Source organism: Xiphophorus hellerii, chromosome 4, assembly GCF_003331165.1.
Source record: "Xiphophorus hellerii strain 12219 chromosome 4, Xiphophorus_hellerii-4.1, whole genome shotgun sequence".
Classification (NCBI taxonomy): Eukaryota; Metazoa; Chordata; class Actinopteri; order Cyprinodontiformes; family Poeciliidae; genus Xiphophorus; species Xiphophorus hellerii.
In genome coordinates this window covers 378,817-405,984 of record NC_045675.1, presented here as the reverse complement: position 1 = coordinate 405,984, position 27,168 = coordinate 378,817, and the positions used below count along the sequence as shown (strand labels likewise).

Genomic DNA, 27,168 nt, shown 5'->3' with positions numbered 1-27,168 from the left:
ACACACTCTGCTAACACACACACACTCTGCTAACACACACACTCTGCTAACACACACTCTGTTAACACACACTCTGCTAACACACACTCTGTTAACACACACACTCTGTTAACACACACACTCTGCTAACACACACTCTGTTAACACACACACACTGTTAACACACACACTCTGTTAACACACACACACTGTTAATACACACACTCTGTTAACACACTCTCTGCTAACACACACACACTGTTAATACACACACTCTGTTAACACACACACTCTGCTAACACACACTCTGTTAACACACACACTCTGCTAACACACACACTCTGCTAACACACACACACTCTGCTAACACACACACTCTGCTAACACACACACACTCTGCTAACACACACACTCTGCTACCACACACACACACACTCTGCTAACACACACACTCTGCTAACACACACACTCTGCTAACACACACACTCTGCTACCACACACACACACACTCTGCTAACACACACACTCTGCTAACACACACACTCTGCTAACACACACACACTCTGCTAACACACACACTCTGCTAACACACACACACTCTGCTAACACACACACTCTGCTAACACACACACACTCTGCTAACACACACACACTCTGCTAACACACACACTCTGCTAACACACACACACTCTGCTAACACACACACTCTGCTACCACACACACACTCTGCTAACACACACACTCTGCTAACACACACACTCTGCTAACACACACACTCTGCTAACACACACACACTCTGCTAACACACACACTCTGCTACCACACACACACTCTGCTAACACACACACACTCTGCTAACACACACACACTCTGCTAACACACACACTCTGCTAACACACACACTCTGTTAACACACACACTCTGTTAACACACACTCTGTTAACACACACACACTGTTAACACACACACTCTGTTAACACACACACTCTGCTAACACACACTCTGTTAACACACACACTCTGCTAACACACACACACTGTTAATACACACACTCTGTTAACACACTCTCTGCTAACACACACACACTGTTAATACACACACTCTGTTAACACACACACTCTGCTAACACACACTCTGTTAACACACACACTCTGCTAACACACACTCTGCTAACACACACTCTGCTAACACACTCTCTGCTAACACACACACTGCTAACACACACACTCTGCTAACACACACACACTGTTAACATACACTCTGTTAACACACACACTCTGCTAACACACACTCTGCTAACACACACTCTGCTAACACACACTCTGCTAACACACACACACTGTTAACATACACAGTGAAGGTGGGCCGGCCCAAAGCATAAGCAACCCTTGGAGCGCTCCAGCTATCAGCTGTAAATCAGATTCTGGTAAAAATCTCACCAAGCTTCACAGAAACCAATTAAACGTTTGGTCGGGTCGGTTCTGATCAACAGCAGAACCCCGGCCTGGTCAGAGGTCAAGGTTAATCCCAGAATCCTCGGCAGTGGTTCTGATAAAAACCTGGATGGACCCAGGCTCTAACAGAACATGGAGCTTCATGATGCAGAGGAAGCAGCTACACAGGTTCCTGATGGCTCCTTCAAAATAAAAGTTTGTTCATGACTGGAAATAAATTAATAAAAGTTGAAATCTAAGAGAAAATATTATATTTTATAAGTTTTCATTATAGCACCAACAAAAAAAAAACACATTACTTTCACTGCTGGAAACCAGCAGATTTATTAACAACAATGATAATAATAATAATAATGATGATGATAATAATGATATAATAATGATAATAATGATAATAATAATAATAATAACAGAAACCTGTTCATGGTTCCAGTGTCTTCGGTTGAACAGAGACTCGGACTCGGCTGAACTTTGAGACTCAGATTTAATTTACAACATAAACGATCCCAGATATAAAATAGCTGATTGACAGACACCCCCCCTCCCCCCTCCCCCCTCCGGTGTTTTCATGCAAACATCTCCATAGCAACAAGCAGCCGCAGCCGCTGCAGACTAAAAGATTAGAAAAGACCATAGAAACGTGAAAACGATGCAGGACGGGTCACAGAACCAGAACCAAGCGACCCGTCGGACCGCCTGGTTTCACAGGAAGGTCAAAATCCCCTAGCGGAACCAGAACCGGACCGGGATCTGGACGCAGACCTCAGGTGATCACGGCGTCTGGCTCCTTGACGCTCCGCCCGTTTCCCCCCGCAGGGCGGCGGCCCGTTAGCAGACCGCTAACGAGCCAACCCGTTTACAGCTGGATTTACCTAAAGCTGCGGTTCCGTCGAGGCGTCTGGGTCCGCCCGGTTCCACCCGGTGCGCTGCACACCAACACACCCGGCTGGGCAGGTGGGGGCACGCGGGAGGGGGCGGGGCTTCCTGCTCCAGTCCTGCATGAACCGAGTCTGTCTGGATCAAAGTGGAGTCAGAACCGGGCCGCCTCAAAGTTCTGGAGAAACACCAGTTGACCTCAGGAAGAAGCTCTGCTCCTCACCCATTCTACTGCTTCCAGAACCAGAACCAGAACCAGAACCGGCTCAGACAAACACGCCACCAATCGTGACGATGATCAGGAAGCATTCTGGATCCTGATTGGGCAGGGCGGTTCTGGAGGTTCTGTTCAGTGGTCCCAGTAGAACCCAGCAGAAGATGACGAAAAGCTGTAGAATAATAATAACAAAAACAGACAAAAGTCACATGATCGGGTCCGACTGAACGCCGTTTCTCTCTGGGCCAATCAGAGGCCGGGTCCGGCCAAAGAAAGTCTCTCCAGACCCGTGGGCCGACCGTCTCCCGGTGACATCACTGAGGGGGCGGGGCCACGGACGACGGGGATGGAGGAAGGACGCGAGGCCGGCTTCCCGGCGGCCCTGAGGCTCCGCCCCTCACTGGGCGGGGGCGGGGCTGGCGGCGTCTGCGGGCGGCTGCACGTTGTCGGCCAGGTTGTGGGCGTGCTCCAGGAAGAGGTCTTTGAGCACGCTCAGCTCCTTGCTCAGCAGCTTGATCTTGGCCTCCAGCCGCTCGTTCTCCTCCTTCAGCTCGTTGACGCGCTGCTGCGTGTCCATGGCCTTCTGCTTGCTGCGCATGCGGCTCTTCTTCACCGCCAGGTTGTTGCGCTCGCGCCGCTGCCGGTACTCCTCGCTGTCCTTGTCTACGCTGGGCTTCTTCATCTTGCTGGGCGGCGCCGCCTTTCCTCCGGAGGCGGACGGGTCGGCGGGGACGAGTTGGGGGACCTGCTGCAGTCCGGCGAGGGACGCTGCGTTGGACGCTGCGGCAGCGTGCACCTGGCTCTGGATGACGCTCACGCCGTTGTGCTCTGCTGTGATGAGTTTCGGCTGTGGCGGCCGGCTCATTTGGATGTGTTGCCTGCAGGAGCTCAGGTCTGACCGGAGCCGGACGGGTCAGAACCGCAGGACGGGTCTGCAGGACAACACAACAATAACCATAATATAATAATTGCAGAACAGCCCCGCCCTGGTGGCAGCATGTGGGAGCACCTCTCCTGGTTCTGATTGCTTCTTCAGTTGCCCTGGTTTTTGGATCATGAAGCTCAGTTAATCCCTGAGCTGAGACTGTCATAAAGCAACAGAACCCTCTTCAGATTCGCTGCAACACTGACTGCTCCTGGAGACCCTTCCATCAACATCTGTCTTTCAATTATGAGTTATGACAACATTTAATTTCCATTTGGAAGGAATAAAGTATTATAGGATAATATTGATTGTGTTCTTTACTATTCAGAATAATCAAATATAAAAACTATAACAACATTAATTCAGAACTAATATCATTTAATGATAATATATGGATGTTCTAAACATCCAGTGATCGCCGTCATTCCTGATTACGTCACTCTACGCTGTGAAGCAGTCACCGCGTTGTGATTGGTCGGCGCGTTGCTATGGAGCGGCTGCCCTGTGTGTAGCAGAACTCGCTCCGGGTGAAACAGCGGCTGTTGCCTGCTGTTGCATCATCACTGAGGGGAACTCCGAGTCATGCGGGTCTCAGCACAAACCTCACTTTTCAAAACCGAACCGAGTCCCAACATCATTACATAAAGCCAAACAGAACGGGAAAACTGGGCCGAACGACGTCGATTAAACAGATCATTTCCCGAAACCGATATAACTTTTAGTTCAATTATATCAGCTCGTTTCCTCCCTGACCTACCGACACCCTGAGCTCAAAGTACCGCCTGCTGGTCGCTAGACGCGGTTTCAGACCCGAACCGGGTCGAAACGGGTTATTTTGTCGGATTTTAACCGAACCAGTTAGCCGTTAGCCTGATAGCACCCGCTGCTAACGCTCCTCGAGGATAAATCTGTGTTTCTAAGCCAAAAAGTCAAAGTTTACCTTCACCAGGAGACCGCGTGGTTAACCTGTAGTCTATCCTGACCGATATTGGGTAGAAAGTGCCACTTTAATTCCGTCTCCGGCCGCTCTCACTGTTTTTGTTTGGAACATGGACAGAAGCCGATTGCGAAATCTCCCTTTACCATGTTCGGCAATGTTTGGAACCAGCCAATCAGGGGCTAGGAGGCGGCGGCGTAAAGAGGTTTGGGCCAATCAGAGTTCAGCATTTACAAGAGTGATGCAATTCCTTGCTGGAGTGACAGGTGGACGGACCAATAGCAGACGGCCTTTCTGTTGGTTTTGTTTATGTAACGTGAGGTTGGTCAGATGAGTTCAGACATGTATGACTTCATTTGATCCTGGCTTCCTGAAACTGGTTCCTTATGAAAAATCTAATATATAAATATGTATAAATGTATTTATAATGACTTCATAATACACATATTCTATATATTTGTGGGTTTTAAAGGTTGGATATATTTTTAGCAACATACTGAGTGATACGTGACAGTTACTGCTGTTATTCATAGCTGTATGTTTATGATTACTTTATTATTATATTTTTTATTTTTGTTGTGTGTTGTGTTGGGACTCTTTTCCCCGTTCAGGAATCAAAGTATTATCTTATATTTATATAATCAGACTGAATCCACCACAGGAGCATCAGAGCCACCGGATTTTGTTTAGGAGCGTCATCAAACTGCTGCATCTCAATAAGTTAAGAGTATTATGTTTATTTCATTTCTTCAAACGAAACTCAGTTATTATACAGATTTAGCCTGAACAGAAAGGAACCTGAACGTAACTCTATGGACACAAATAGACTAAAATTAATTTAAATTTAAATTGGACTTAATGAATAAATCTTCATTAGTGACGTGAATAGAGTTATCATTACTTCGTCATGAAGTTCATTTATTTGTATAATTTAATAATTCAAAAATTGAAACTCAGTATTGTAATGTACTCATTACATAGATCCTCTCACTGGTTCCGTTGTTTCTCTTGATTCTGACTTCAGGTAAAAAAATAAACAAGATCCAGTTTGTCTGAAAATTTCAGATTTAAGCTGATTTAAATCCAGAGAGGTGAACTGTAGACCAGATGTGGTTCTGACCAGGTGTTCAGGACGTCCAGGTTGTTGTAAAACGTCCTGGTAGACGGCACCGCAGGCTTTGGACCCGATGAACCCGTTGGACCAGTCATCAGAAAATCCCCACTGACAATGGGCGAGTCGGACCGGACCTCCAGCAGCCCAGTTCTGTTCTGCTGACCCGGTTCTGATGTTTCTCTAGTTCAGGATCCTTGGCTCTATCTCTGACGAATCCGATCCGTTGGAAGATTACAGGAGATTAAAACCTGGACGGCACCAAACTCTCTGCTCTGAAATTCTGACCAGACAGAAGTTGACCAGGAAAGAACTTTGAAACAAACCAACGAGATGCTTTCACTGAGATAACCAGGTAAGCAGCAAAGATAACCAAATAACTAGTAAACATAAAATCTAACCAGCAGAGACAAACAGATAACTAGTAGAGATAAGCAAATAACTAGCAGATATAACCAAATAACTAGTAAACATAAAAAGCTAACCAGCAGAGATAGCCAGATAACTAGCAGAAGTAACCAGATAACCAGTAGAGATAACCAAATAACTAGTAAACATAACCAGATAACTAGTAGAGATAACCCAATAACTAATAAACATAAGTAGATAACTAGCAGAGATAACCAGATTACTAGTAGAGATAACCAAATAACTAGTAAACATAACCAGATAACTAGTAGAGATAACCCAATAACTAGCAGATATAACCAGCAGAGATAACCAAATAACGAGTAGAGATAAAAAAACTAACCAGTAGAGATAACCAAATAACTAGTAAACATAACCAGATAACTAGCAGAGATAACCAGCAGATACAACCAGATAACTAGTAGGGATAACCAAATAACTAGTAGAGATAAAAAGCTAACCAGCGGATATAACCAAATAACTAGTAGGGATAACCAAATAACTAGCAGTGATAGAGAGATAACTAGCAGAGATAACCAGATAACTTGCAGAGATAACCAAATAACTAGTAAACATAAAAAGCTAACCAGCAAAGATAACCATATAACTAGCAGAAATAAACAGATAACCAGTAGAAATAGCCAAATAACTAGTAAACATAACCAGATAACTAGCAGAGAACACCAGATAACTAGCAGAGTTAACCAGCAGATACAGTATATCCAAATAACTAGTAGAGATAAAAAGCTAACCAGCAGAGATAACCAGATAACTAGCGGAGATAACCAAATAACTAGTAAACATAAAAAGCTAACCAGCAGAAATAACCAGATAACCAGCAGAGATAACTAGCATTCTCTAGACTACAGACCGTCCTCTGTCTGGGGTTATCCTGAGCTATTTCTGTAGTTATTATGCTACCGGTTGGAGAACAAACTGACCTCTTTTCCTCTCTTCCTTCTCCTACTGCTCTCCAATTTGCATTATTGTTTCAACTGTTAACTATTTGTTTTCTCCCTTTTTATATATAAAAACTTTTAAAATGAATTCAAATAATAAACAGAGCTTAATGCCCTGTTGACTTGGATCACCTGTAATATACGAGTCAGTGACTTGAAATGACTTTTTATAAAATGTCTTGAGACGACAGTTAGCATTGTAGAAATAAACTGAGTAGAATTGAAACTGCTGGAGATGAATCTGTCTGATGAACTAATTATTTTAATAGTTTACATTTTTGCAAAACCTCACAGAGAGAAAAGTCTGGACTTTACGGTGAGAAGCTGCGTAACGGACGGAGCAGGACGGAGCAGGATAGAGGCTCCATCAGGTTCCAGGGAATCTTCTGACCTGCAGATAAACGCAGAGCATCTGATTAAACGTTAGCATGAAAACTGATTAGCATTCGCTAACTTACCAGTCCAGACGGAGACACCTGGAGGTTTCCTGTTACAACCATGAGTGGCAGCTTAATGAGCCACTCCACATTAGGATGTGTGTGTGTGTGTGTGTGTGTGTCGGTGGAAAGTGCATTGATAAGAATTGCTGCACTGATGTGAGTAAGAGACGGGTGGAGGCAGTTGATGACAGACCTGGTGCCGATAAGGCAGAGAGGAAGGACGGTGCAGCGGAGCAGGGAGCCATCTGCATAGTGGAAAAAATTAACACCAAACTTTCTGAATATGACACAAAGTGGAAGAAGATGGAAACAGTCAAGGACCAAAAGCAAAACCCTGAGGTTCACCTGGAGAGGTAACTGGGAAAACTGGGAGCTGGTTGAAACGGTGCCAAAAATCTGATGGAGGAAAATCTGTGATGAGAAATAGTTTAAAATGCTGGACTGAGATTAGAGACAAAGTTTATGATGCTTTTCAAACACAGCGCCGGTTTGACCAGATTCTGGAAACGCTGCAGTCAGACTGGGAGAAGAAATCAATACGACAAGCTTAGATAACCTCAACATCTGACCTTGACCTCCGACCTCAGCTAGTGTTTTGTGGATGCAGAAAGTTGAATAAATGGTTCTTAAGGTACCGAACCGTCTGGACTTCACAGAGCAGAACTCGTGGAAGGTTAAGAGTCCAGAAATTTCATTTTAAAAAAGGTCTCTGTGAAACAAAGTCGCTTCATGCTGGTTGGACTCGAACGGGTCGGGTTGGTCCGAGCTTCTGGTACCAGTTCTGGATTTCTCAGATAAACGTTTGCAAAACTCCTGCTTGTTTGAAAGTTACGCTGTGAAAAACCATCTGCGCGGCCTACCGCCGATAGAGGGCGCTGCAGTCCGGAGCATCAGACTCTGCCGTCTCTGCCTTCAGATTCATGACTTCACTTTTACAGGAGAAACTTTCACAGTTGGACCCAAACGGCTGGAGACGATCCGAACCTGCAGAAAGTTCGGAGAGAAAACGCCAAACTGTAGAACATTTCTGTGCTGCAGATGAGTCTCTCTGTCTGAACGGGTTCGGTTCTGGCTCCGGGTCTCTGCTGGAGCGGGTCTGGAGATTAATGGTTCAAGCGCAGAGGAGAGTTAGAGTGTGTGTGTGTGTGTGTGTGTGTGTGTGTGTGTGTGTGTGTGTGTGTGTGTGCACGCGCGCTCCGCCCCGCCCACTCCCTCCTCCTATAAAGCCAGGCTCTGACAGCTCAGAGGTTACTGAGCAGCAGGAATCGGCCCCGCAGCCCGCAGCTTCACGCAGCTCCTCTCCACGCCACGCAGAGCCTCGTCCCGCTCAGCGTCCCGCCAGCTGGTCTCACCTGAGCTCGTCACCTGCGCGGCCCGCTGTGCCTCACCCTGGATTCGCGGAGCGCCTCGCCATGCATGCCGGGCTTTAGGTTCTCCATGGAGCTCTCCAACCTGTACGAGGCGGCGCCGCGGCCCCTGATGAGCAGCCTGACCCACGGGCAGCAGCCCCCCTCCGGTTACAGAGACCCGGCGGACCTCGGCGGGGACATCGGAGACAACGAGACCTCCATCGACCTGAGCGCCTACATCGACCCGTCGGCGTTCAACGACGACTTCCTGGCCGACCTGTTCCACCACGGCGCGCGGCAGGACAAGCTGAAGATGATGAGCGGGGACTTCGACTCCGCGGCCCCGCAGCAGCTCTACATGTCCGGCTACATGGACTCCAAGATGGAGCCCTTCTACGAGCACAACCCGCCGCGCATCCGCCCGGTGGCCATCAAGCAAGAGCCGCGGGACGACGAGGACCTGAACCTCAGCCTGCCGCCCTCCTACCACCACCCGCACCCCCACCCGCACTCCCAGTACTCCCAGCACCATCACCAGCAGCCGCCGCCGCAGCAGCAGCAGCAGATGCCGCACCTGCAGTATCAGATCGCGCACTGCGCGCAGACCACCATGCACCTCCAGCCGGGACACCCGACCCCGCCGCCGACCCCGGTGCCCAGCCCGCACCACCCGCACCAGCACCCGCAGCAGGGCGGCCTGAAGCTGCTGGAGCACCAGCGGGGGGGCGCCAAGTCCAAGAAGCACGTCGACAAGAGCAGCCCGGAGTACCGGCTGCGGCGCGAGCGCAACAACGTGGCGGTGCGCAAGAGCCGCGACAAGGCGAAGATGCGCAACCTGGAGACGCAGCAGAAGGTGGTGGAGCTGTCGGCCGACAACGAGCGGCTGCGGCGCCGCGTGGAGCATCTGACCCGGGAGCTGGACACGCTGCGGGGAATCTTCCGGCAGCTGCCCGACGGATCCTTCAAGCCGCTGGGCAGCTGAGGGGCGCGGGCCTGGAACTGGACCCGAACTGGACCGGAACCCGATGGATTACCTGGCAGCTGAGCTTCACCGGGACATCCGGAACATCTGGGCCGGTTCTCCTCCAGCAGCTAAAAAACGAACCAAAGCGCACAAACTGAGCAGACTGGAAGCAGCTTTGGTTCGATTCCGGACGTGTTTCTCACCGAACCGGACCCGAACCTGTTACTGGACCACCATCCCACTGCCTGAGCTGGACCGAACCGGACTCACCCTGGCGGTTCCGCCCGGCATTTGTGCCTTTCTCACTGTTTAAAACTGAACCTGCAGCTCTGCTCCTCCTGTGCCTTATCCCTCCAGAACCGAACCGAGCCCGGTCCAGGTTAACCATCTCCATGCAGTCAGCTGCACCAGAACTGTGAGGAGGCTGGTTCTGGCTCCGCCGAACCCCCTCAGACTGGACCCGAACCTGAGCTCTCATGCACCTTGTCCCAGACATGACGGTACTGACCCGGTACCGATCCGGACTGAATAGAACGTTCTGCTCTAACTGTGAACTGGGCGGCTCTTCCTCTCCTCCAGTGAGTCATCCTCACTCAGTGCCTTCCGATCGTGACCTTTGACCCGCTCCGTCCGTTCGGAACCGAGGAAGCAGCACTTTGTTCGAACCTTCCTGACCCAAATGTAAAATAATTCTCTATATAAATAAATATATGAATGAATATGAAATACCAAAAACCTGCAGCATTGTAATAAAGCAGCTTGTTTCATCTCATCTTCCTGTTTCTGTGCTGGAATCCCCAGATTAGCGATAATCCAGATTATTGATCACTGACCGTCCTGATGAGGCCCAAGCTGTGGTCCGGGGGCCATTTGTGCTCCAGAACTGTGTATTTACTCATCAGGTGAAATTATTTCCCACATCATTAGTTAGAAATGAAAAATAATCATTTTTAATAACTAATCTATTATAATAAACAGAAACAGGTTTTTCCAGAGACGTTCACTGAAAAACAGAGTTTGTTGCAGACAAATCAGCTTTAATTCCTTTTATTAAACTAAAGGTGGCGGAAAGAGCCGAATCCAGTTTTCACTTTCTGTTAAAACATTTATTTTTAAATAAACACATAAAATCACCTACAAAAAAATAAAAACAATAATTATCAGACGACTTTAACTGCTTGATTTGATTTTTCTACATTGTTTTCTTGTTTTGCTGATGTGACATCAGAGGTTCTGAAGCATCTGATTGGTTCTGGTGAAATTCCTTTTCCTGTTTCTGAGCCGCTAGGCTCCGCCCACTTCCTGCAGAAACACCTGAAGCTCACCTGTCTCATTCTGAAGGTTTTTATCTTCTGTTGCAAACAGATCAGATCAAATCCCGCATCACCACTCCTCCACCGCTCTGCTCACAGTGGTTCTGCTTCCCTCCCTTCAGAGGACTTTTTCCCAGAAGCCTCGGCTCTGCTAACCTCCGTCCGGCGGCCATCTTGTTTCTAGAGAGAAGAGTCTTTATGTGTCATAACCTTTGACCTTTAGCCTGCTACCTGAGGCCAACTGGGAATAAAACCAGGAGAATTTTCAGGTAAAACAGGAATCCAGAATTAGGAGAATAAAATTAAACAGATTAAATCTGAGAAAACGACAATTTAAAACCACCAGGATAAAATTATTAGATGTTATTTAAATAGAGCAGAACTGAAAACAGAAAAATCTTAGAATATAACCAAGATTAAAACAAGACAAAACCAGGACTAAGATGAAATGGAAAAATCAGAAAGCCACAAAAGCAGATTAATAATCTGTACAAATCCAGATTGAATCAGGATTAGGGGAAAAAAATAATACAAATATCAGCATAAAGTCATCCAGAACCAGGACAGAACTACTGATTATAACCCAAGGATAGAAACCTGGATTAAACCAGGACATAATCTGGAGGAAATCCAGATTAAATCAGTTCATACCTGTATTCTAGAGGAGCTCAGTACCAAACCAGAACCAGAACCAGAACCTGAGCAGCTCTGGTTCCTTCTCACGGTTTTACTAAATAAAAACAGCAGATTTCCCAAAAATGTAAATCCTCTCATCAGAGACGGATCAGAAACAGAACCAGAACCATCAGCTGATTTATGGGTTTCTGTGCTGAAAAGGAAGAAAACATGTGTTAGAGGAGAACCGGGCCAAACCTGAGCGCCGAGCGGGTCCAGATCAAAAGTTCTGATAAGACTGGACGTTTGGCCGGGAGCCGGCGAGGAAGAGGAGGAGGAAGATACCTGGAATGAAGCTGAGAACTCCTGATTCCCTCTGGACCCGACCTGGACGTATCCGGATCCCAGCAGAACCTCTCAGCGCGGCGGTCCGAACATCTGCAGGTTCTGTTCAGTAAAACACAAAACTTCATTCCTGAGCAGCTGAAGGTTTTCTGCCCCGCAGATGAAAACATGAAATCTGAGAAGGAAGTTTCTTCCTGCTGCAGCAGCAGGACGATCTGGAGATTAATTATTGATTAGCTGATCAATAACCAGATGCTGACGGTGATTAGCAGCAGAACAGATTTACAGACCAGGAAGGTTTTGATATCAACAGTTTTCTTGTCTGCTGAGTTTGTTGCTAAAGATCTTTGTAGATTCTGGATCCTCCAGGTGACGACGAATTGATTCCTGAATTAGTTGATTAGTTCAATAACTGATTCTTCTGCTTGTTTCAGTTCTCATGGTGGTCGGATCAGAACCGGTTCTGGTAGCAGATCCGACCCTCCTCTCACTGGGCTGTAACTCTCTGTGGTTCTGGGCCGACACGTCTCGGCGTGTGAACGATCTCGGACCTGTAGCGGGGTTCTTGGAGCGAGGCCGGCCATGTTGGCCGCTCGCTCTTCCTGCGCATGGAAGACATTATCCTGTTAGCGGCTGGAACGCTTCCCCGCTTTCATTCCCTGCTTCTTTCCAGGTTCTGAGCTGAATCCCACACCGGGCCAGAGCCAGAACCAGGGTCCAGGCCCGGCTGGCCAGACTTCAGGGGGAATAACCCTCTCTCACGATCCGAGGAGCTGAAGCTGCTTCCAGCTCTGCTGCTGACAGGCGGCTGAGGCTCCAGCAGTTAGGAGGAAAACGGCTGCTGATCACCGCTGTTAGCATCACCGCAGTTAGCATCACCACAGTTAGCATCACCGCAGTTAGCATCACCACAGTTAGCATCACCGCAGTTAGCATCACCACAGTTAGCATCACCGCAGTTAGCATCACCGCAGTTAGCATCACCGCAGTTAGCATCACCGCAGTTAGCATTATTCCTGTCAGTTGGGCCTATCAATATACTTATTGATCATATCTACTATTGATGAATGTGATCCTCGTTTCTGTTTCCAGTTTTTTCTTCCATATTTCCAGTTTGACTCCAGTTTGACTCCAGTTTGACTCCAGTTTTCTCGTCGGTGAATTTTCAGGAATTCCGAACCTGAACTTCTCAGTTTGCAGCCAGTCAAGAGGTTCAGGACGACCAAACCAAGTTCTACTGGTCCGACCCGGCCGGTTCTGGACTCAGATCAGTTCTAACCTCAGTGTGTGTTGAAGACGTTTCACCTGAAGTGGACCTGCAGCCTGAACCAGACCGGGTTCCCAGCCTCGGTACCGGGTCAGCGAGGCGCTCTCTGCAGCAGAACATGTGATGCTGTTTGTTTCAGAGTCCTGGTTTCGTTGACACGCGGTGAGTCCGAGGCCCGGTTCGCCTATCTGCTCTGTTTGGCCAGGGTTGAACATTAACCAGAACTTTTCACTCTGCTGAGAGGACAGGCGGTTCTGTCCCACTTTGTCCTCTGGACGTGTCCCACAGGGCCTGCAGTTCTGGACCGGGTCCAGAACCACCGGGTCTAATCCACTGGTTCGTCCTAGTTCAGCAGAAGTCCAGTCCGGTCCAAGTGTACATACAGCACTGCTAATGCAGAAGGTAGCAGAGAGTCAGTCCCACAGCATGATGCTTCTGCCGCCTCCAAACATCCTGGAGCCAAACAGATGAGCACCGATTACATGAACCCAACCTTCAGACGTTCCCAGGGCTGGCTTTTGGAAAACCATCGGCCACTGAAATATTCAAGATGGCCGCCATTTTTCAAAATGGCTCTCAAGGGCAATTTAATTTTCCACTAAATTTGCCAATATTTATCGCAGATGTCAAAACACATAACTAGACCAATAGGAATCATATTTCCTGACATGTTTTTGACTTCAAATCTCAAATCAGACGAGTGTTTGGTGTCAAATCATAACCTACATTTTGAACTGTAGAAATCATATATATTGTCTGTATATATTTCTGTTTCCTTTTTCTGGTGGACATTTTCAAAATGGCCACTATTGTTGTCATGCAGAATAATTAGTTGCACTAAAAACAGCAAAGTCTTAAAATTAGTCTAACAACTTATTCCTTAAAAAGAATCTTAGATCCACTAACGCTAAACCACTAAACACAATTAGCAGGAGCTAACGCTAATCATTAAGACGAATGTCTCTCTTCTTCTTCTCCTTCCAGTTTACGACTGGTGTGATACTCGCTACCAGCAAAGTCCTCCATTTCTGATTCTGCTGCATTAAAGTTTATGATCAGGCCGACCAAAGCGATGAGACATAAAGGTCAAACAGGTCATGAAACCGGGCAACATCTTAAAGCAATAACTGGTTCAAAAGGCTGGCTGGAAAGAATGCCGTCATCTTAAAATTCAAGTAAAAACATGTGAGCTGAGTGTGCTAGCATGCTAGCACGCTAATGCTAACACCTCAGTGATGAGCAGCAGAACCAGCAGAACAGCTTCATCCGGATCTCTGAAGAACTGCAGCACGGTTCTGACAGTCTGTTGGACGTTGGTGAGAAGGTCCAACCGACCTGCTGGTTATCTGCTAATAGCAGGTTCTGGTTCTGAACCAGTGGGATCCAGATGTTTTGGATCAGAGAAGCCAAAAGGAGCGGTCCGGTCTGATTTCCTGTTTACAGCAGATGGAGCCGTAAACAGTCCAGCAGAACATCTGGATCTTCTCCCTCTGAAGGTCCACATTCCGAACCGAGACAAACAGAACTTTACAGAAGAGATGCATCTGCTGGTCTGAAGAACTCCTGGTTCTGGTACCGGTTCTGGTAGAAGGGTAGCAGTTCAGACCTGACAGGAAATCATTCATTTCACTTTACAGATAGAAATTTGAAAAGTGTGGAGTGCCGCTGTGCTGAGATCCGCTGTGCAGAACCAGCTGCAGGCCTCCACCAGCTCCAAACGTCTAGAGACCAGAAGGTCTGGTGTTTTTCAGGACCGGTCAGAACTTTCTGTTAGCTTCTAACAGAACCCGTCTGTCAGCATGAAGCAAAACAACAGATCAGAACCAAAGCATCAGTCTGGGAACGGGTTCAGACCCGTCTCTAAGGTTCTCCAGAAAACCTCAGGAGAACCGGGATCCACACCTGGACCAGAACCTCCCGGGAACCCGACCCACCAGAACCGCTTCAACAACGCCAGAAGCAGGTGCAGAAGAACCAGAACATCTGGCCTCACTGCCTCAACTAAGGTCAAAGGTCATGATACAACAATGAGAAAGAGGATCTACTGACTGAAGGAAAAAGAACTGAAACTAAAATCTGGATCCAAACACAAGAAAGAACCGAACAGAAAGGAATGACTTTCTGGGAATGACTGATATAATGAACGACCCGATTAATGTAAACGGAAACCTGAAGTTATGAGATCTTCAGAAAACTGAACCCCCGAATCTCCTCCTGGGTGACGACAAACACCTGGAGGCTTGACGTCAGAAGACGGCGTGTTGGACCTCATCAGAACAGAACCGCTGCTGGACCTGAAGTTTCCTGAGTTCATCGTTTCCCCAGCTCTGTTCGGTCCGGCGCCGGTCCGCTTCAACCCAACTCCGGTCTGTTTGTCTATAATGTCGGTCCAGTTGGTGTGAACGCTAGTTGACCTCTGACCTCTGGTCCTCCAGACCTCAGTCGGGTTTGGTTGAAGTGAACTCTGGTTTGGTTTGAATGTGAACGCCAAGCAGAGCGAAGACCGCTCCACAAGCAGGAAGTGGACTACAGCGCAGGGCATTCTGGGTAAATCCAACCAAAGCTAACATGCTAGTCTAGCGCTAGCAGCAGAAATGGCTCCTGGTCTTCAGCCAAAGCCTAAAGAGAAATCCTCCAACACTAAAATCTGACGCCTCCATCTTGTTTCCATCTGGTGAAGAAGGAAGTTGCTCTCAGTGTCTTCAGAGGTTTTTGTGTCGTTTCCTTCAGTGGTTCTTGGTGCAGCGCCCCCACAGGCCAGGAGGGGAACAGGTTGGTTTGGGTCAGAACCACAGCAGCTGGAGAAGTTAAATGTTTTGAGCCTCACAGACTACCAGGAGAAAATGTCCTAAATGTTTCTGCTCTGACTGTTTGCCAGAAGATCCTTTGGATCTCATAAATGTGTGAGAAGGTCTGCTGCCAGAACAAGCCGGCCCCAACAAGCTGCAAACATCTTAGGAAGTAGCATGAAGGGAAGCTGAAAGCGTCTAAACGCTGAGCGCTTCCTGCGCGGCGCAGGACGTGTCTGGAGGCGCTCCAGGGCCCGCTGTGAGCTCAACGGGTGAATAAAGGTTCAGAATCTGAGTGCAGGTCCAGTTCAGAGCAGGAATCTGATAACTGTGCTCAGACTCAGCGTTAATAATTCACAGGACTGAGGCTCCGGCTCATTGCAGCTCCTGCGAGGCTGCTGGCAGCAGCTGCTGCAGGGAAAACACCCGCAGCGCTCCAGCGCCGCTCCAGGTCCAGAGTGTGGGAAGAACCGGTGGAGCCGCAGCGCCGCCAGGCACTCTGCTGTGATACCATCTCTGAGTGACCCTGAACACACCGTGATGCATTCAAGCACCTGCCAGAAACAAGCAGCAGCTTCAAAAGTCCAGGTCTTAAAACAGAACCGGAACCGGCTTCATTCAGCCAGTGAAGACGGACCGGAGAGTCTGGGCCGAGTCCTTCCGGTCAGGTCCCACAAGCCTCCTCCACCAGAACCCAGAACCAAACATTTCCAATGAATGAGTTCTGATCCAGTCCAAACTCCACAAGAGAACGAGTCAGAACCAACGAGTCTGTTCCAGGTTCCAGTCTGGTTCCGGTCCAGGAACCAAGTTGTTGCAATCAGCAACAAAGTTCTGATCAGGAGTCACATCCTGACCGGTTCTGCTCTGCTCTGAAACCAGGACTTGTTCTGATCAACAATATCGGGTCAGAACCAGCAGGTCCTGGCAGAAGCAGAACCAACGAGACAAGATCAGCCTTGGACTGGGAGGACTGGTTCTGGTTCTGAGACGTGGAGTAAAACTTGCAGAGGTTTCAGTTATCTGGGTCTGGAGGTTCTGGAGGTCCAGATGGTTCAGATGCCATCCAGGCTCCGCCCCTTCCCTCAGGCTCCGCCCCCTGTGTCCTGCTGCGCCTCTGCTGCAGCTGAGCCGGAAGCTGAATGAGGAAGCAGCCGGCTTCCCAGCATGCCGCGGGGCTGACAGGTCACTGCGGTGGACGCATCATGACTCAGCAGTTTGGCTCAAACCAAAAGCCGAGTTCCCACGAAGTGATGAAGAGGAAGGCCAGAGAGACGAAGGCTTCTAATTGGTTCTGATGCCGTCTGCGGTCGGTTCAGCTGCAGCTCAGACTCAACTGTCCTCCAGGTCCCTCACCAGGTCCAGCTGCAGCACTCTGTGACGGTGAAAGCTGTGTGTTTCTGCACGCCGCTTCTCTTCCTCTTTCTGCTTTTTGCATATTTAAACTTCTTCTAAATTTCTGTAGAAAAACAAGGTTGAGACGAGCAGAAACGTCTCCGCTGTCTCTGATGCGTCCTCGTGTCTCAAAGTCGTCACATCAACAGAATCAGTTGATTCCTACGTTCATCTGGCTTTTTGTCCCCTGTAGGCTTCTGTCCAGGTCCTGGTGCTGCAGCGTCTTCCGAGGACAGGAGGACAGCTGTCCAATCCTGAGACAGGAGGACAGAACCTGCAGCTGCAGGAAAAACCTCAATAAATAATTAATAATCAATGATGCGTGCATCTGCAGCTCATCCTGCCGTCCTGTCCTGAATGAGAGGACAGCTGCAGCAGCAGAGCGGCGGCTGCAGCAGCAGAGTGGCGGCGCCGAATCAGCCTGATGCTAGCCAATGCGAGCGGCCTGCGGACAAGCTGCAGGGGATTCACAATCATTGGCATTTAAACTTCAACACTAAAGAGGGAAAGTTTGTTGAGCTGCTTTCAGAAGAACGTAAATAATCCGTTCAGCCAGCAGAAGCTACAGGGGAAGTTCTGCTGGGTTCTGCTGGGATCATTCAGATAAACATGTAAAAGCAGCTTCCCTGAAGCAAGGACAGCCTGCAGGCTGCGACCTCATCATGTCCGCACCGGGTCGGGTCCATGCCACCTGCACTGCTCCATGCAGCCGGTTCGGAACCTGTGAGTCGGGCTTCAGGCCCGGCGGCTGAGCCGGCAGCAGATCCACGCAGGAAGCGGCGCATGGCGTCAGTCTGCTGGCTGACGGCTACGTTCTTCTTCGCTTTGGGGTCAGAATTGTCCACACTGACGTCTGACTGGGTCGCATTTAATTAGCACAACGAACACAGAAAGTCGTAACAGCATTAAGACTTTCTGAGCGTCAGGTTCGTCCTCGTGGTCGACTTCCTCCAACCGTGTCTTCAGTCAGAGGTTTCTTCAGCGCTGCTGTAACACAGACCTCTGCAGCAGCTCTTTGCAGAACCTTGGATGAGTTGAAGCAACGTTTCATTTTTCTCTGAGCGACGGCAGCGCTGCAGGACGGAGTCAGGTTTCCACATTTCCCTGTTTCAGCCTAAAAATAAAAACTGCTGCCTTCATCTCTTCCTGTTACTAAACAACCTTCGATGTTTCTGATGCATATCTGCGTTTCCTGCTGCTCTGCTTCGTGAAGAAGCTGCAGGAACCCTGAGCGGCTGGCAGCGGCCTGGCGTGAGGGGTCAGAGTTCACCTGCAGTTTACCCGGGGAGGGGACCCGTTAGCGGCGCTCTGGTCAAAGTCCCGCTGCCAGGCGCGTGCTGCCATGTTTGTTCTGGGGGGCAGAGTCCAGGAGGGCCGACCTGCTGGGGGCGGAGCCTGCGGGCTGGCACCTGGGGGGTCAGTGGGTTTCTGCACACCTTTACGATCTACACATTCAACCTGGACACCAGGCTTTTACTTTGGCGGGTCCCCCTGCAGAAACAATCATTTTCAACCTGAAGATTTCTCTGGGATCATGGATATTGTTTGGAATTTAAAATCACTTTGTCTTGGAGTAATCGGACATTTCCTTCAGCAGCTGGAGGATCTGGGAGCATTTCTGCTCCAGGTTTTCTCCAGCACTGCAGAAACCTTCAGAAACCTTCAGTCCTTGTGAAGCTTTTATTCATGGTTCCATTCAGGCAGATCTTCATTCACTTCACATTTCCATCTTTGCTTCTGCAGCTGCTGAGTCTGCAGACTGATGTTGGAGTAGGGGATCCGCTGCTGCAGCCTCGACTCACTGAACCACAGGAAGCTGCTTGGCCTCATCCAACTTGTTTTCCATCAGGATCCATGGAGGAGATTCAACTTCCTCCACTGCTCTCCTCTTTGCTCCTGTTCCGCCTCCATTTTGACTCAGGAAGTCAAAACATATGGAAGTTTTTGAAATCTTGATCAGCTGAAGAACAGATGGAATAATCGTCCATAAAAATGATTGAGCCAGAAAAAGAAGGAATAAAACTTTAAGCTGCAGGAGAGAAGCAGCACCAGAGGAAGAGGAGGAAGAGGAGGAAGAGGAGGCCCAGCTGATGAAGCTCCGGTTTCCTTGCTGTGGTTTTAAATCTTTTCCCTGAAAACAGGAAAAATTCAAACTAATAAATAAAATTAAATTGAATGTTTTTCCCTTTGGGAGACGAAGAACCAGAACCAGAACCAGAACCAGAGACCCAGAACCAGAGACGGCTCCTCCAGGCTGAGCAGAACCGGTTCTGTAAATCTGAAGCTGGACGGAGACCAGGGAGAACTTCACCCTGAGCTTTGACTTACAGGCTCAGGTCCTGCAGCGACCTTATGAAGAGTTAACAGGCGAGCTGTGTGTGTGTGTGTGTGAGTGTGTGTGTGTGTGTGTGTGAGTGTCGGCTGTGATTGATGGCATTGTTTAAAGCCAGGGAGGTTTTTGGAAAGCTTTGCTATTGTTTCAGCTCTTGGCAGGGAGGGTTCCTAAGAAAAACAAGAGCAGGGGAGGAGGAGGAGGAGGAGGAGGATGAAGAGGGACGAATAAATATGAAGAATTAGAAAACAAAACAAGACTTGTCCTCACATTTGGAGGCCCGGTCCAAGTGGCTGATGCTGAGTCCTCTGGGACCGCTCCGGTCCAACCCCCCGTCTCTGCCACCAACCAAACCACAGCTATCCGTGCCCACCCCACCAGAACCAGACCCGGCCCGGCCCGGCCCGCAGGAGAGAGAAAACACACACCAGGAATGCACCAACACACCAGGCCCCTCCGCTGTTGTTCTGCTCGGTTCTGGTCACCCTGCCTGACCCAAACCACAGAATTTCTGATATTTCTGTGCGACCCCCCCCCCCCCCCAGCCTCAGGGAATGTTTGCTTTGAGCAAACTCGGTGCCGCAGGACTTGGCCGGTGGTCCGCAGGGCTGAGAGGCCCGCTGTAGAACGGACCAGGCCGGTTCTGCTGATCAGAACCTCATCAACCCGCCTCCATTGCAGGCTGGACTCTGATTCTGCTGTTTCCTGGAGCTGTTCCAGAACCAGAACCAGCACCAGTCGCCCTGAGGGAGGCCGCCTCTGGCAGCAGCTGTACGGACCAATCAGCACGCAGATAGCGGCGGCCTCTGAGGCCGGATCTGGGAAAGCTGATCCACTTCCTGCGTTTTTTTCTTTTACATTAATTTCACTAAAAACGATTATTTATAAAAACTCTGACCAAAGTGGAAATGAGACATTTCTGCATTGGTGCATCGTGTTCATGGCCCCAGCCTGCAAATGAGGCCCCAATAAACCGAGATACTCGCTCTGAGCCGATTCCTCATCAGCATCGTCTGGTTTTAATAACTTTATATTTTAATACTGCTGAAAATCAGCTGAGCCTGCAGACGAACCTCCTGGCGCCATGTTGGGACCCTAACAGGAAGTGTCGCTCGTTCGGAAGCCATCTGATTGGTTGGCAGGTGTTAGCTTAGCGCTACACTGCCCCCTATGGGTCGGCATGTTTAAACAACGCTCGGGGCAGATCGGCTCATGTGGATGAAAACTTCTGAAGCGAACAGAGAGAAACACGATAGGAGACATCGGCTTATGACGACCGGCTACTTGCTGAGGAAAGTGGACCGTTCTGGTTCTGGACCGACTGCAGGTCAGACCGGCTCGCATATCCACACATCCAGATGTTCTTTTTCTAGTTTAAGATCCAGATGAGTTCTGGTCGGGATGAAGACCACTGCTGTGCCTCAAGAGGAACTTCCTGAACCAGGAGGAAAACCAAGATGAAGCGATTCAGAGAGAAGATCCCAGAGAGGATCAGCAGCTCCTTCATCCTCCCCCACAGCAGTGAAGCTGTGTGTGTGTGTGTGTGTGTGTGTGCGCAGACGATCTAATGGGAGACAGGTGAATAACTGGTGGATTAAGGCGCCGCCCTCTGTCTGGATTGGCTGGGCGTGGACGAATGAATTTAAGTGTGATTACCTGCTCATTACGCCGCAGTGTGTTTAGGATTATCCCTGATTCCTGATGATTCCCGTGTCAGACTGCCAGACAACCTGGAAGCGGTTGCTAGGCAACACGATAACAATCAGGGTTTGTTTTATCAGAGACTCAAGAGGACGTTAAACATCCCAAAGTTAAAACCTGGCAGAAACCAACAAAAGTGTAAAGATGGGGAGCGGATGCTGCTGCAGGGGGCGTAACCATGGTAACCACCGCCCGCCAACGACGGCCTCGGACCCGAACGAGGAGTCCTCGGAGGATCCCGTCAGCCAAAGCAGGAAGTGGCTGTAAACTCAACAGTTGAGTCTGCAGCGCCGCAGGAGACATAAGCAGCAACAGACTGCGGCCAGAGCCGGAGCTTTCTGCGCATGCTCAGAATCCACCAATCACAGCCCGGCTGATCAGCCTGGGCGGAAAGCTGCAGCAGGTTTGGAGGAGCGCCACAGGGCTCAGTGCTTCCCCCGGTTAAATCATCAGACTGCATGAATAGAAAGCTGCATTTGTTCAGGCATATTGATGCATAAAGCAGCGCTGCAGCTTCACTGCTGGACGTGAACTGGGAGGCAGATCTCCTCCCAGTAGGACCAGTGAGGCAGATCTCCTCCCAGTAGGACCAGTGAGGCAGACACCCCGAATACTTTCTCCTACTGGTGATGTGACGTTCAAGAACAATGCGACTCTTTTGAACAGTTCTTTCCCCTGAACGACTGGACTGGAGTCAGTCAGTGAGAGCCACTCAGAATGACCTGCACATATTAACCATATTTATTAGATAATTATTACTTATGAAAATTAATTGGTGAATGAATAAAAGTACAGAGAGCACTCTCACTGCTAAATGTTAATGCACACATTTATCTAGGCTATATTTATATCTTGAAATTTTATTTCAGAAAAATATGTACATATTTTTTTCTGCAGGAATAAACGGATTTTCTTATAAATATAAAAATTTACTTTTGAAAATGTTTGTGAAAATGTTAATATAAGACAGGGCTGCTCCGCCTTCTCCCAGTGCTCCCAGAAAAAATACACAACTCACTCAAACAACCAGTCAGACCCAGCAGGGTCTTAGCACTGCCAATCATGTGTGTGTATGCGCTGCTCGCACCCTCTCTGCTACAGCTGGCTCACCACAGCAGATCCTGCTGTGAATGCTAAGCTAATTAGCAGGACCACCAATGACAGCAGAAAATGTTTTCCTGGAACAGAGAGTTGTTTCTCCACCATTAGCATATTGAGCAGCATGTACATGCAGTTGATTAACAGCAGTAAGCTCCTCCTCTCAAGTGGTCCCAGCATGCAGACGGTTTTAACAAACATGAAAAAGTGATTTTTATAAAGGTTTCAGCTGTGATTCATACAACCACAAAAACAGTTAATATTAAACTATTAAACTGGATATTCTGAGAAAATACATTTTCAAAACTGGCTGATTTGAACGGTTTGAGGAAAAATGATCCTGATCCTGTCGCTTTCTCCTACTGCTGTCCAGTTTCTGAGCAGCAACAGCAGCTGCAGCAGAAAGTGTTGCTGGTTCGACGCTCGCCTGGTAACTGCAGGCGGGTTCTGGTTCTGTTGGACGCTTCCTCCTGCTGTTCCGCTCCACTGTCGCCAGATGCTTGCTCAGGATGGGACTGAATGAGGCCAGCTGGATTCATTCTTTCTGTATTTATGACAGAATCAGAAAGTTAATTAACAGAATTTATTTTCCCAGATCCAGCGGCTCTTCAGGATTCCTGTCCTGACCTGCAGCTGCTTTGTTTTGCAGAGAAACTGACTCGTCAGATGGTCGCGACTCGGGCTCAGTAATGCTGAGTGCTGACTTGACGTGCAGCTTTTTTCTGGCTGTGTGTTGCTGTAAACAGTGTGGGTGTTGAAAGGTGAGTGTGTGAGTGTGCAGATCCTGTTCTGTCATGTTGCGTGCAGCCGAGCGTGTGGGCGTGTGATGAATGAGGCCGCGGCGTGCGGTTAGCGCTGCGTTATTACTGAGGAGCAGGAGCTGGTCTGTGCGGCTGATTCACGCGTCTGTCTGGGCCCGATGAGCTCGACTCCCTGATATCGGCCGACCCGTCCACATCAGCAGGCCTGCAGCGCGATGCCTTGCCGGGTTAATGACCAGGAAGACGGTCCGGTGAGGCCGGATGACACAACTTCATATTTCAAACTAACTTAATGAACACAAAGAGCCTTTTGTTTCTGGGTTCATTGTGTTCTTGTGTGATAATGATGTCTTGATGCAAAACAGCCGGCAAGCCGACAGCAGACAGACGTAAAAACAGCAGCAGAGCACGAAGCTCCGCTGATCTGCAGCGTTTCTACGGCAGCAGACTCATCATGAGCCGACACACGGCAAAACAAACCCTGGACAAAACAATCACAACAGGTCTGAGCCAGGAGAACTTTCTACAGAAAGAAAGGTTCTGGACCAATCGGGTCTCTGATTATTAAGGGCTTCATATGTGAGAATCTGAGATTATAATCTGGATTCAACAGGGAGCCGATAAGACAGGGGTCTCAAACTCCAGGCCTGGAGGGCCGCAGTCCTGCAGTTTTTAGATGTGCCACAGGTACAAAACGCTGGAATGAAATGACTTCATGACCTCCTCCATGTGTAGATCAGTTCTCCAGAACCTTAATGAACTAATTATTCTGTTCAGGTGCTGCAGCAGAGGCTCATCTAAAAGTTGCAGGACTGCGGCCCTCCAGGACTGGAGTTTGAGACCCCTGCGATAAGAGAAGGAGAGACATGATCTTCAGCTGCTCTGTGAACGTCCTGATAGTAAAACCTTCAGCCCTGAAGGAACAAATACATGGATTAGTTTTTCAGCATTACTGCAATAATCTGGAGATGAAAGGATTAATTATTATTAAATCTCTGATTCATCTCAATAGGAAACATGAGAGCTGATCTGTCAATGTTGGATTCTTAGTTGATCATTTTTATCCACCAGGAGAAACGAAAACAGAGAAACGTCACAAACCAACAGCAGCAGCAATCAGAGAAGAAGAAGAAAAGATAAATAAACATCTGAATGTTTCTGTCAGGACAGCAAAACATCAGCAGCTGAAAAGTTTCATTAGAGACGTCAAGAAAACAGAGCAACCTGCCGAGCTGGATCCGGGGCAGGAAGTAGATGGGCCTCACTTCCTGTCCATCTGCTGCAGATGTTTGGGTCCTGGAGTTCTGCTGGATCAGATCTTCCTCTTCTAAAATCTATGATTTTTATCCCTGTTGTCCTTCACTGTCTATCAAAGACAGAGACTTTTGTAGAAATATTACTCATATCATTTCCAAATTATTTTTATGAACTTGTGAAATTTTACCCTCTTAAATTCCAGTTTGTACTGATTCTTTAAAAACGTTTTAATTTATTGAAGCTGTAAACTTTCAATAAAACAATGAAAACACACCAACAAGTCTACAGCTTCAACAAATTAAAACATTTAATAAAATCTGATAGAAAACTGCAAAACATTACATTTCTGAAAATAAATGTTTATTTGTTCATGGTCTCTGATTTTAATCAGATTTTGTAACGATCCAATAATTGTCTCCTTGATGGATCTGCTTGTTTTGATCCCAGTTTCCCACAGGAAGTGATGACGACTTCAGACGCAATCAGGACGGGCGGCGAGGATCAGAGAGGGATTAAAGTCAGACAGGTAATGAGACCAGGTGGTAGATCACACACACACACACACACACACTGGAAACACACACCCCAGGGCCTAAATCCCATCTCATTATTGGGGGGACCATAAACAGGGAACATTTTTGAGAGCAATTTTGGGGGGTTGGCAAAGTTACAGTGAAATGTAACGTAAAATGTGGTTGAAAGATGTTTTTATTGTGTAAAAGCTGCACCACCAAATATGACTAGTAAGTAGCGATGCATAACAAAAGTGTTGTTCTCAGTAAACAACCTGCTGAAGTCAAACTAGGATTCAAATGTTCTTTAGATATGAGCTTGGTTCATCTAATCTCTGCTACACCTTTACAAAACGTCAGGCTCTGACTAAAAACAAGTTTTAATGAGTAACTCCACATAATAAAATTCCTCATCAATATTGATTTATTGCAGTGGCTCTCAATGCAAAGTTCTGTGTTATTTAAATGTTATCTTAGGTTGCTTTAAACTTTTCTTTTTTGTGGTTTTTCCATGTCCTGAATGGCTGACAACCTATAAATATGTAGGAATTGAATATTCGGGAAGTATCATAACTTAAACGTAAGGCTCAGCACCGACCCCGCGGTGCCTTCACTGACCCCAGCCCAGCATGGGAATATTGCCTGAACTCCTCTGATGGCCAGCAGATATTCATCTGAAACGTGGTCCTGTCAAAGTGTGCAGCCACGCACACGCACGTTTGTCAGGCTCTCGGTGGGGACTTTCCGTTCACTTCCATTCATTTCTGCAGCCGAGCCCCAACTCAGTTCAGCCCTCGGCCCTAAACCCTGAACCCAAACCGGCCATTCCCCTCATGGGGCCCAGGCTTTGGTCCCCACAAGGATATAAAAACCTGGTTCTCTCACACACAGGAAGCGTTGTTCTTTGGTTTCTTTAGGTTTCACCTGAACTCCCAAGTGAGTGGAGGTCAAAGTTCAGCGGCTGGAATGGGAACCGGCCCAGTTCCTGACATGTGACCCACTGGAAGTCTAGATCCAGGTGATCCCGAGAACCCGCTGACTGGTACCGGACCAGAACCTCAGCAGGCCGAGGTTGGCTCCTCAGAACCAGAACCAGAACCAGAACCCATCCCAGGGATGCACCGATCCACTGTTTTTTACTTCTGATATCTGAGGATTAGATTTGGCTGGTACCGATCCAATACAGAAATGTTCTGAAATCCAGTTTGACCTGATAACTGGGAACCAGTTCAGCTCACTGAAATCCAGCAGCAGCGCCACCAGCTGGCCCGACAAGTACTGCAGCTTCCATCTGCCGGTGATGAACCAGCAGCCCGTTTCTCTGGAAACAACAGTAAAATCTGAAAAGTGTGGTGTGCATTTATCTCACAGCCCTCAGACTCAGAACATCTGTAGCTCTGTCAGAGAACATCAGACCTTCAGGTCTGGTCTTTGACTACGCCGTTCTAACCCATGAATCACTGGCTGCAGGTTCAGGCTGGTCGTCCTGCTGGAAGCCGACCTTTGACCCCAGACTCTGTTCTGCTTCAGGTTTTCCTGCATTGTCCAGCGACTTTGGAGCGGCAGCAGGTTCTGGTCAGGCCCGGTTCTATAAATAGCTGAGGGTCTGCTTCCAGCCGGGCCTGGGTCCAGAACCAGAGCGGGATTCATGTTGTGTTTGTGTTGGAGCAGAGTGTGGGACCGCTCACTCTGCTCCGTTTCTCTCACACGCCCACGTGAGTGAGAGTGAGAGAGTGTGTGTGTGGATCTTCTGGGGTTCAGGTGAAGCAGCAGAGGTCAGAGGTCATCAGCAGTGACCTCAGCAGGCCGTGTGTTGAGCAGAGCTGAATGCAGACATGCAGAATCTCCTGCCAGTTGAACCTCTCAGCTCCTCTTCCTCCGATGTCCAGCTGAGCTTTGTGACGCTGAGATTTTCCTCTAATATTCTTCTCTGGATATTTATTGACTGCTCCGCCTGTCATGGTTCTGGTTCCAGCTGGGTCCAGTTTCAGCCCAGAATGTTCCAGTTTTGGGTTTTTCTGGGCTGATTTATCTGCCGGCGCTCTCTGAGGACGGACTCCTGCAGCAGAGGCCACCGGCCTCCCCGCAGCGCCGCAGTAACCCGAGTCCGGATGATGACATGGCGGCGGAGCCAACGGTCTGTTAGCGCAGCAGAAACTGCTGG

At 48.4% G+C, this 27,168-nt stretch overlaps 2 protein-coding genes and 2 long non-coding RNA genes across 4 annotated transcripts; 2 read left to right on the top strand and 2 right to left on the bottom strand.

The window, feature by feature from the left end:
- Nucleotides 1-1,898: 1,898 nt before the first annotated feature.
- cebpg (CCAAT enhancer binding protein gamma) lies at nucleotides 1,899-4,558 on the bottom strand. The gene is made up of 2 exons (XM_032559833.1): nucleotides 4,392-4,558; nucleotides 1,899-3,458 (listed from the first exon to the last, which is right to left on the bottom strand). Exon 2 carries the CDS (start codon nucleotides 3,389-3,391, stop codon nucleotides 2,924-2,926), a length of 468 nt encoding a protein of 155 aa, XP_032415724.1. The 5' UTR covers nucleotides 3,392-3,458; nucleotides 4,392-4,558; the 3' UTR covers nucleotides 1,899-2,923.
- A 1,238-nt stretch (nucleotides 4,559-5,796) lies between these two features.
- On the top strand, nucleotides 5,797-6,683 carry LOC116718143 (uncharacterized). The gene is made up of 2 exons (XR_004338885.1): nucleotides 5,797-5,854; nucleotides 6,427-6,683. It is a non-coding gene; the product is annotated as an uncharacterized LOC116718143 (long non-coding RNA).
- A 1,826-nt stretch (nucleotides 6,684-8,509) lies between these two features.
- On the top strand, nucleotides 8,510-10,391 carry cebpa (CCAAT enhancer binding protein alpha). Its single transcript, XM_032559832.1, has one exon. The coding sequence runs from the start codon at nucleotides 8,723-8,725 to the stop codon at nucleotides 9,635-9,637; it is 915 nt and encodes a 304-aa protein (XP_032415723.1). The 5' UTR covers nucleotides 8,510-8,722; the 3' UTR covers nucleotides 9,638-10,391.
- A 181-nt stretch (nucleotides 10,392-10,572) lies between these two features.
- LOC116718141 (uncharacterized) lies at nucleotides 10,573-12,807 on the bottom strand. Its single transcript, XR_004338882.1, has 2 exons — nucleotides 11,893-12,807; nucleotides 10,573-11,761 (listed from the first exon to the last, which is right to left on the bottom strand). It is a non-coding gene; the product is annotated as an uncharacterized LOC116718141 (long non-coding RNA).
- Between the last annotated feature and the right edge of the window lie 14,361 nt (nucleotides 12,808-27,168).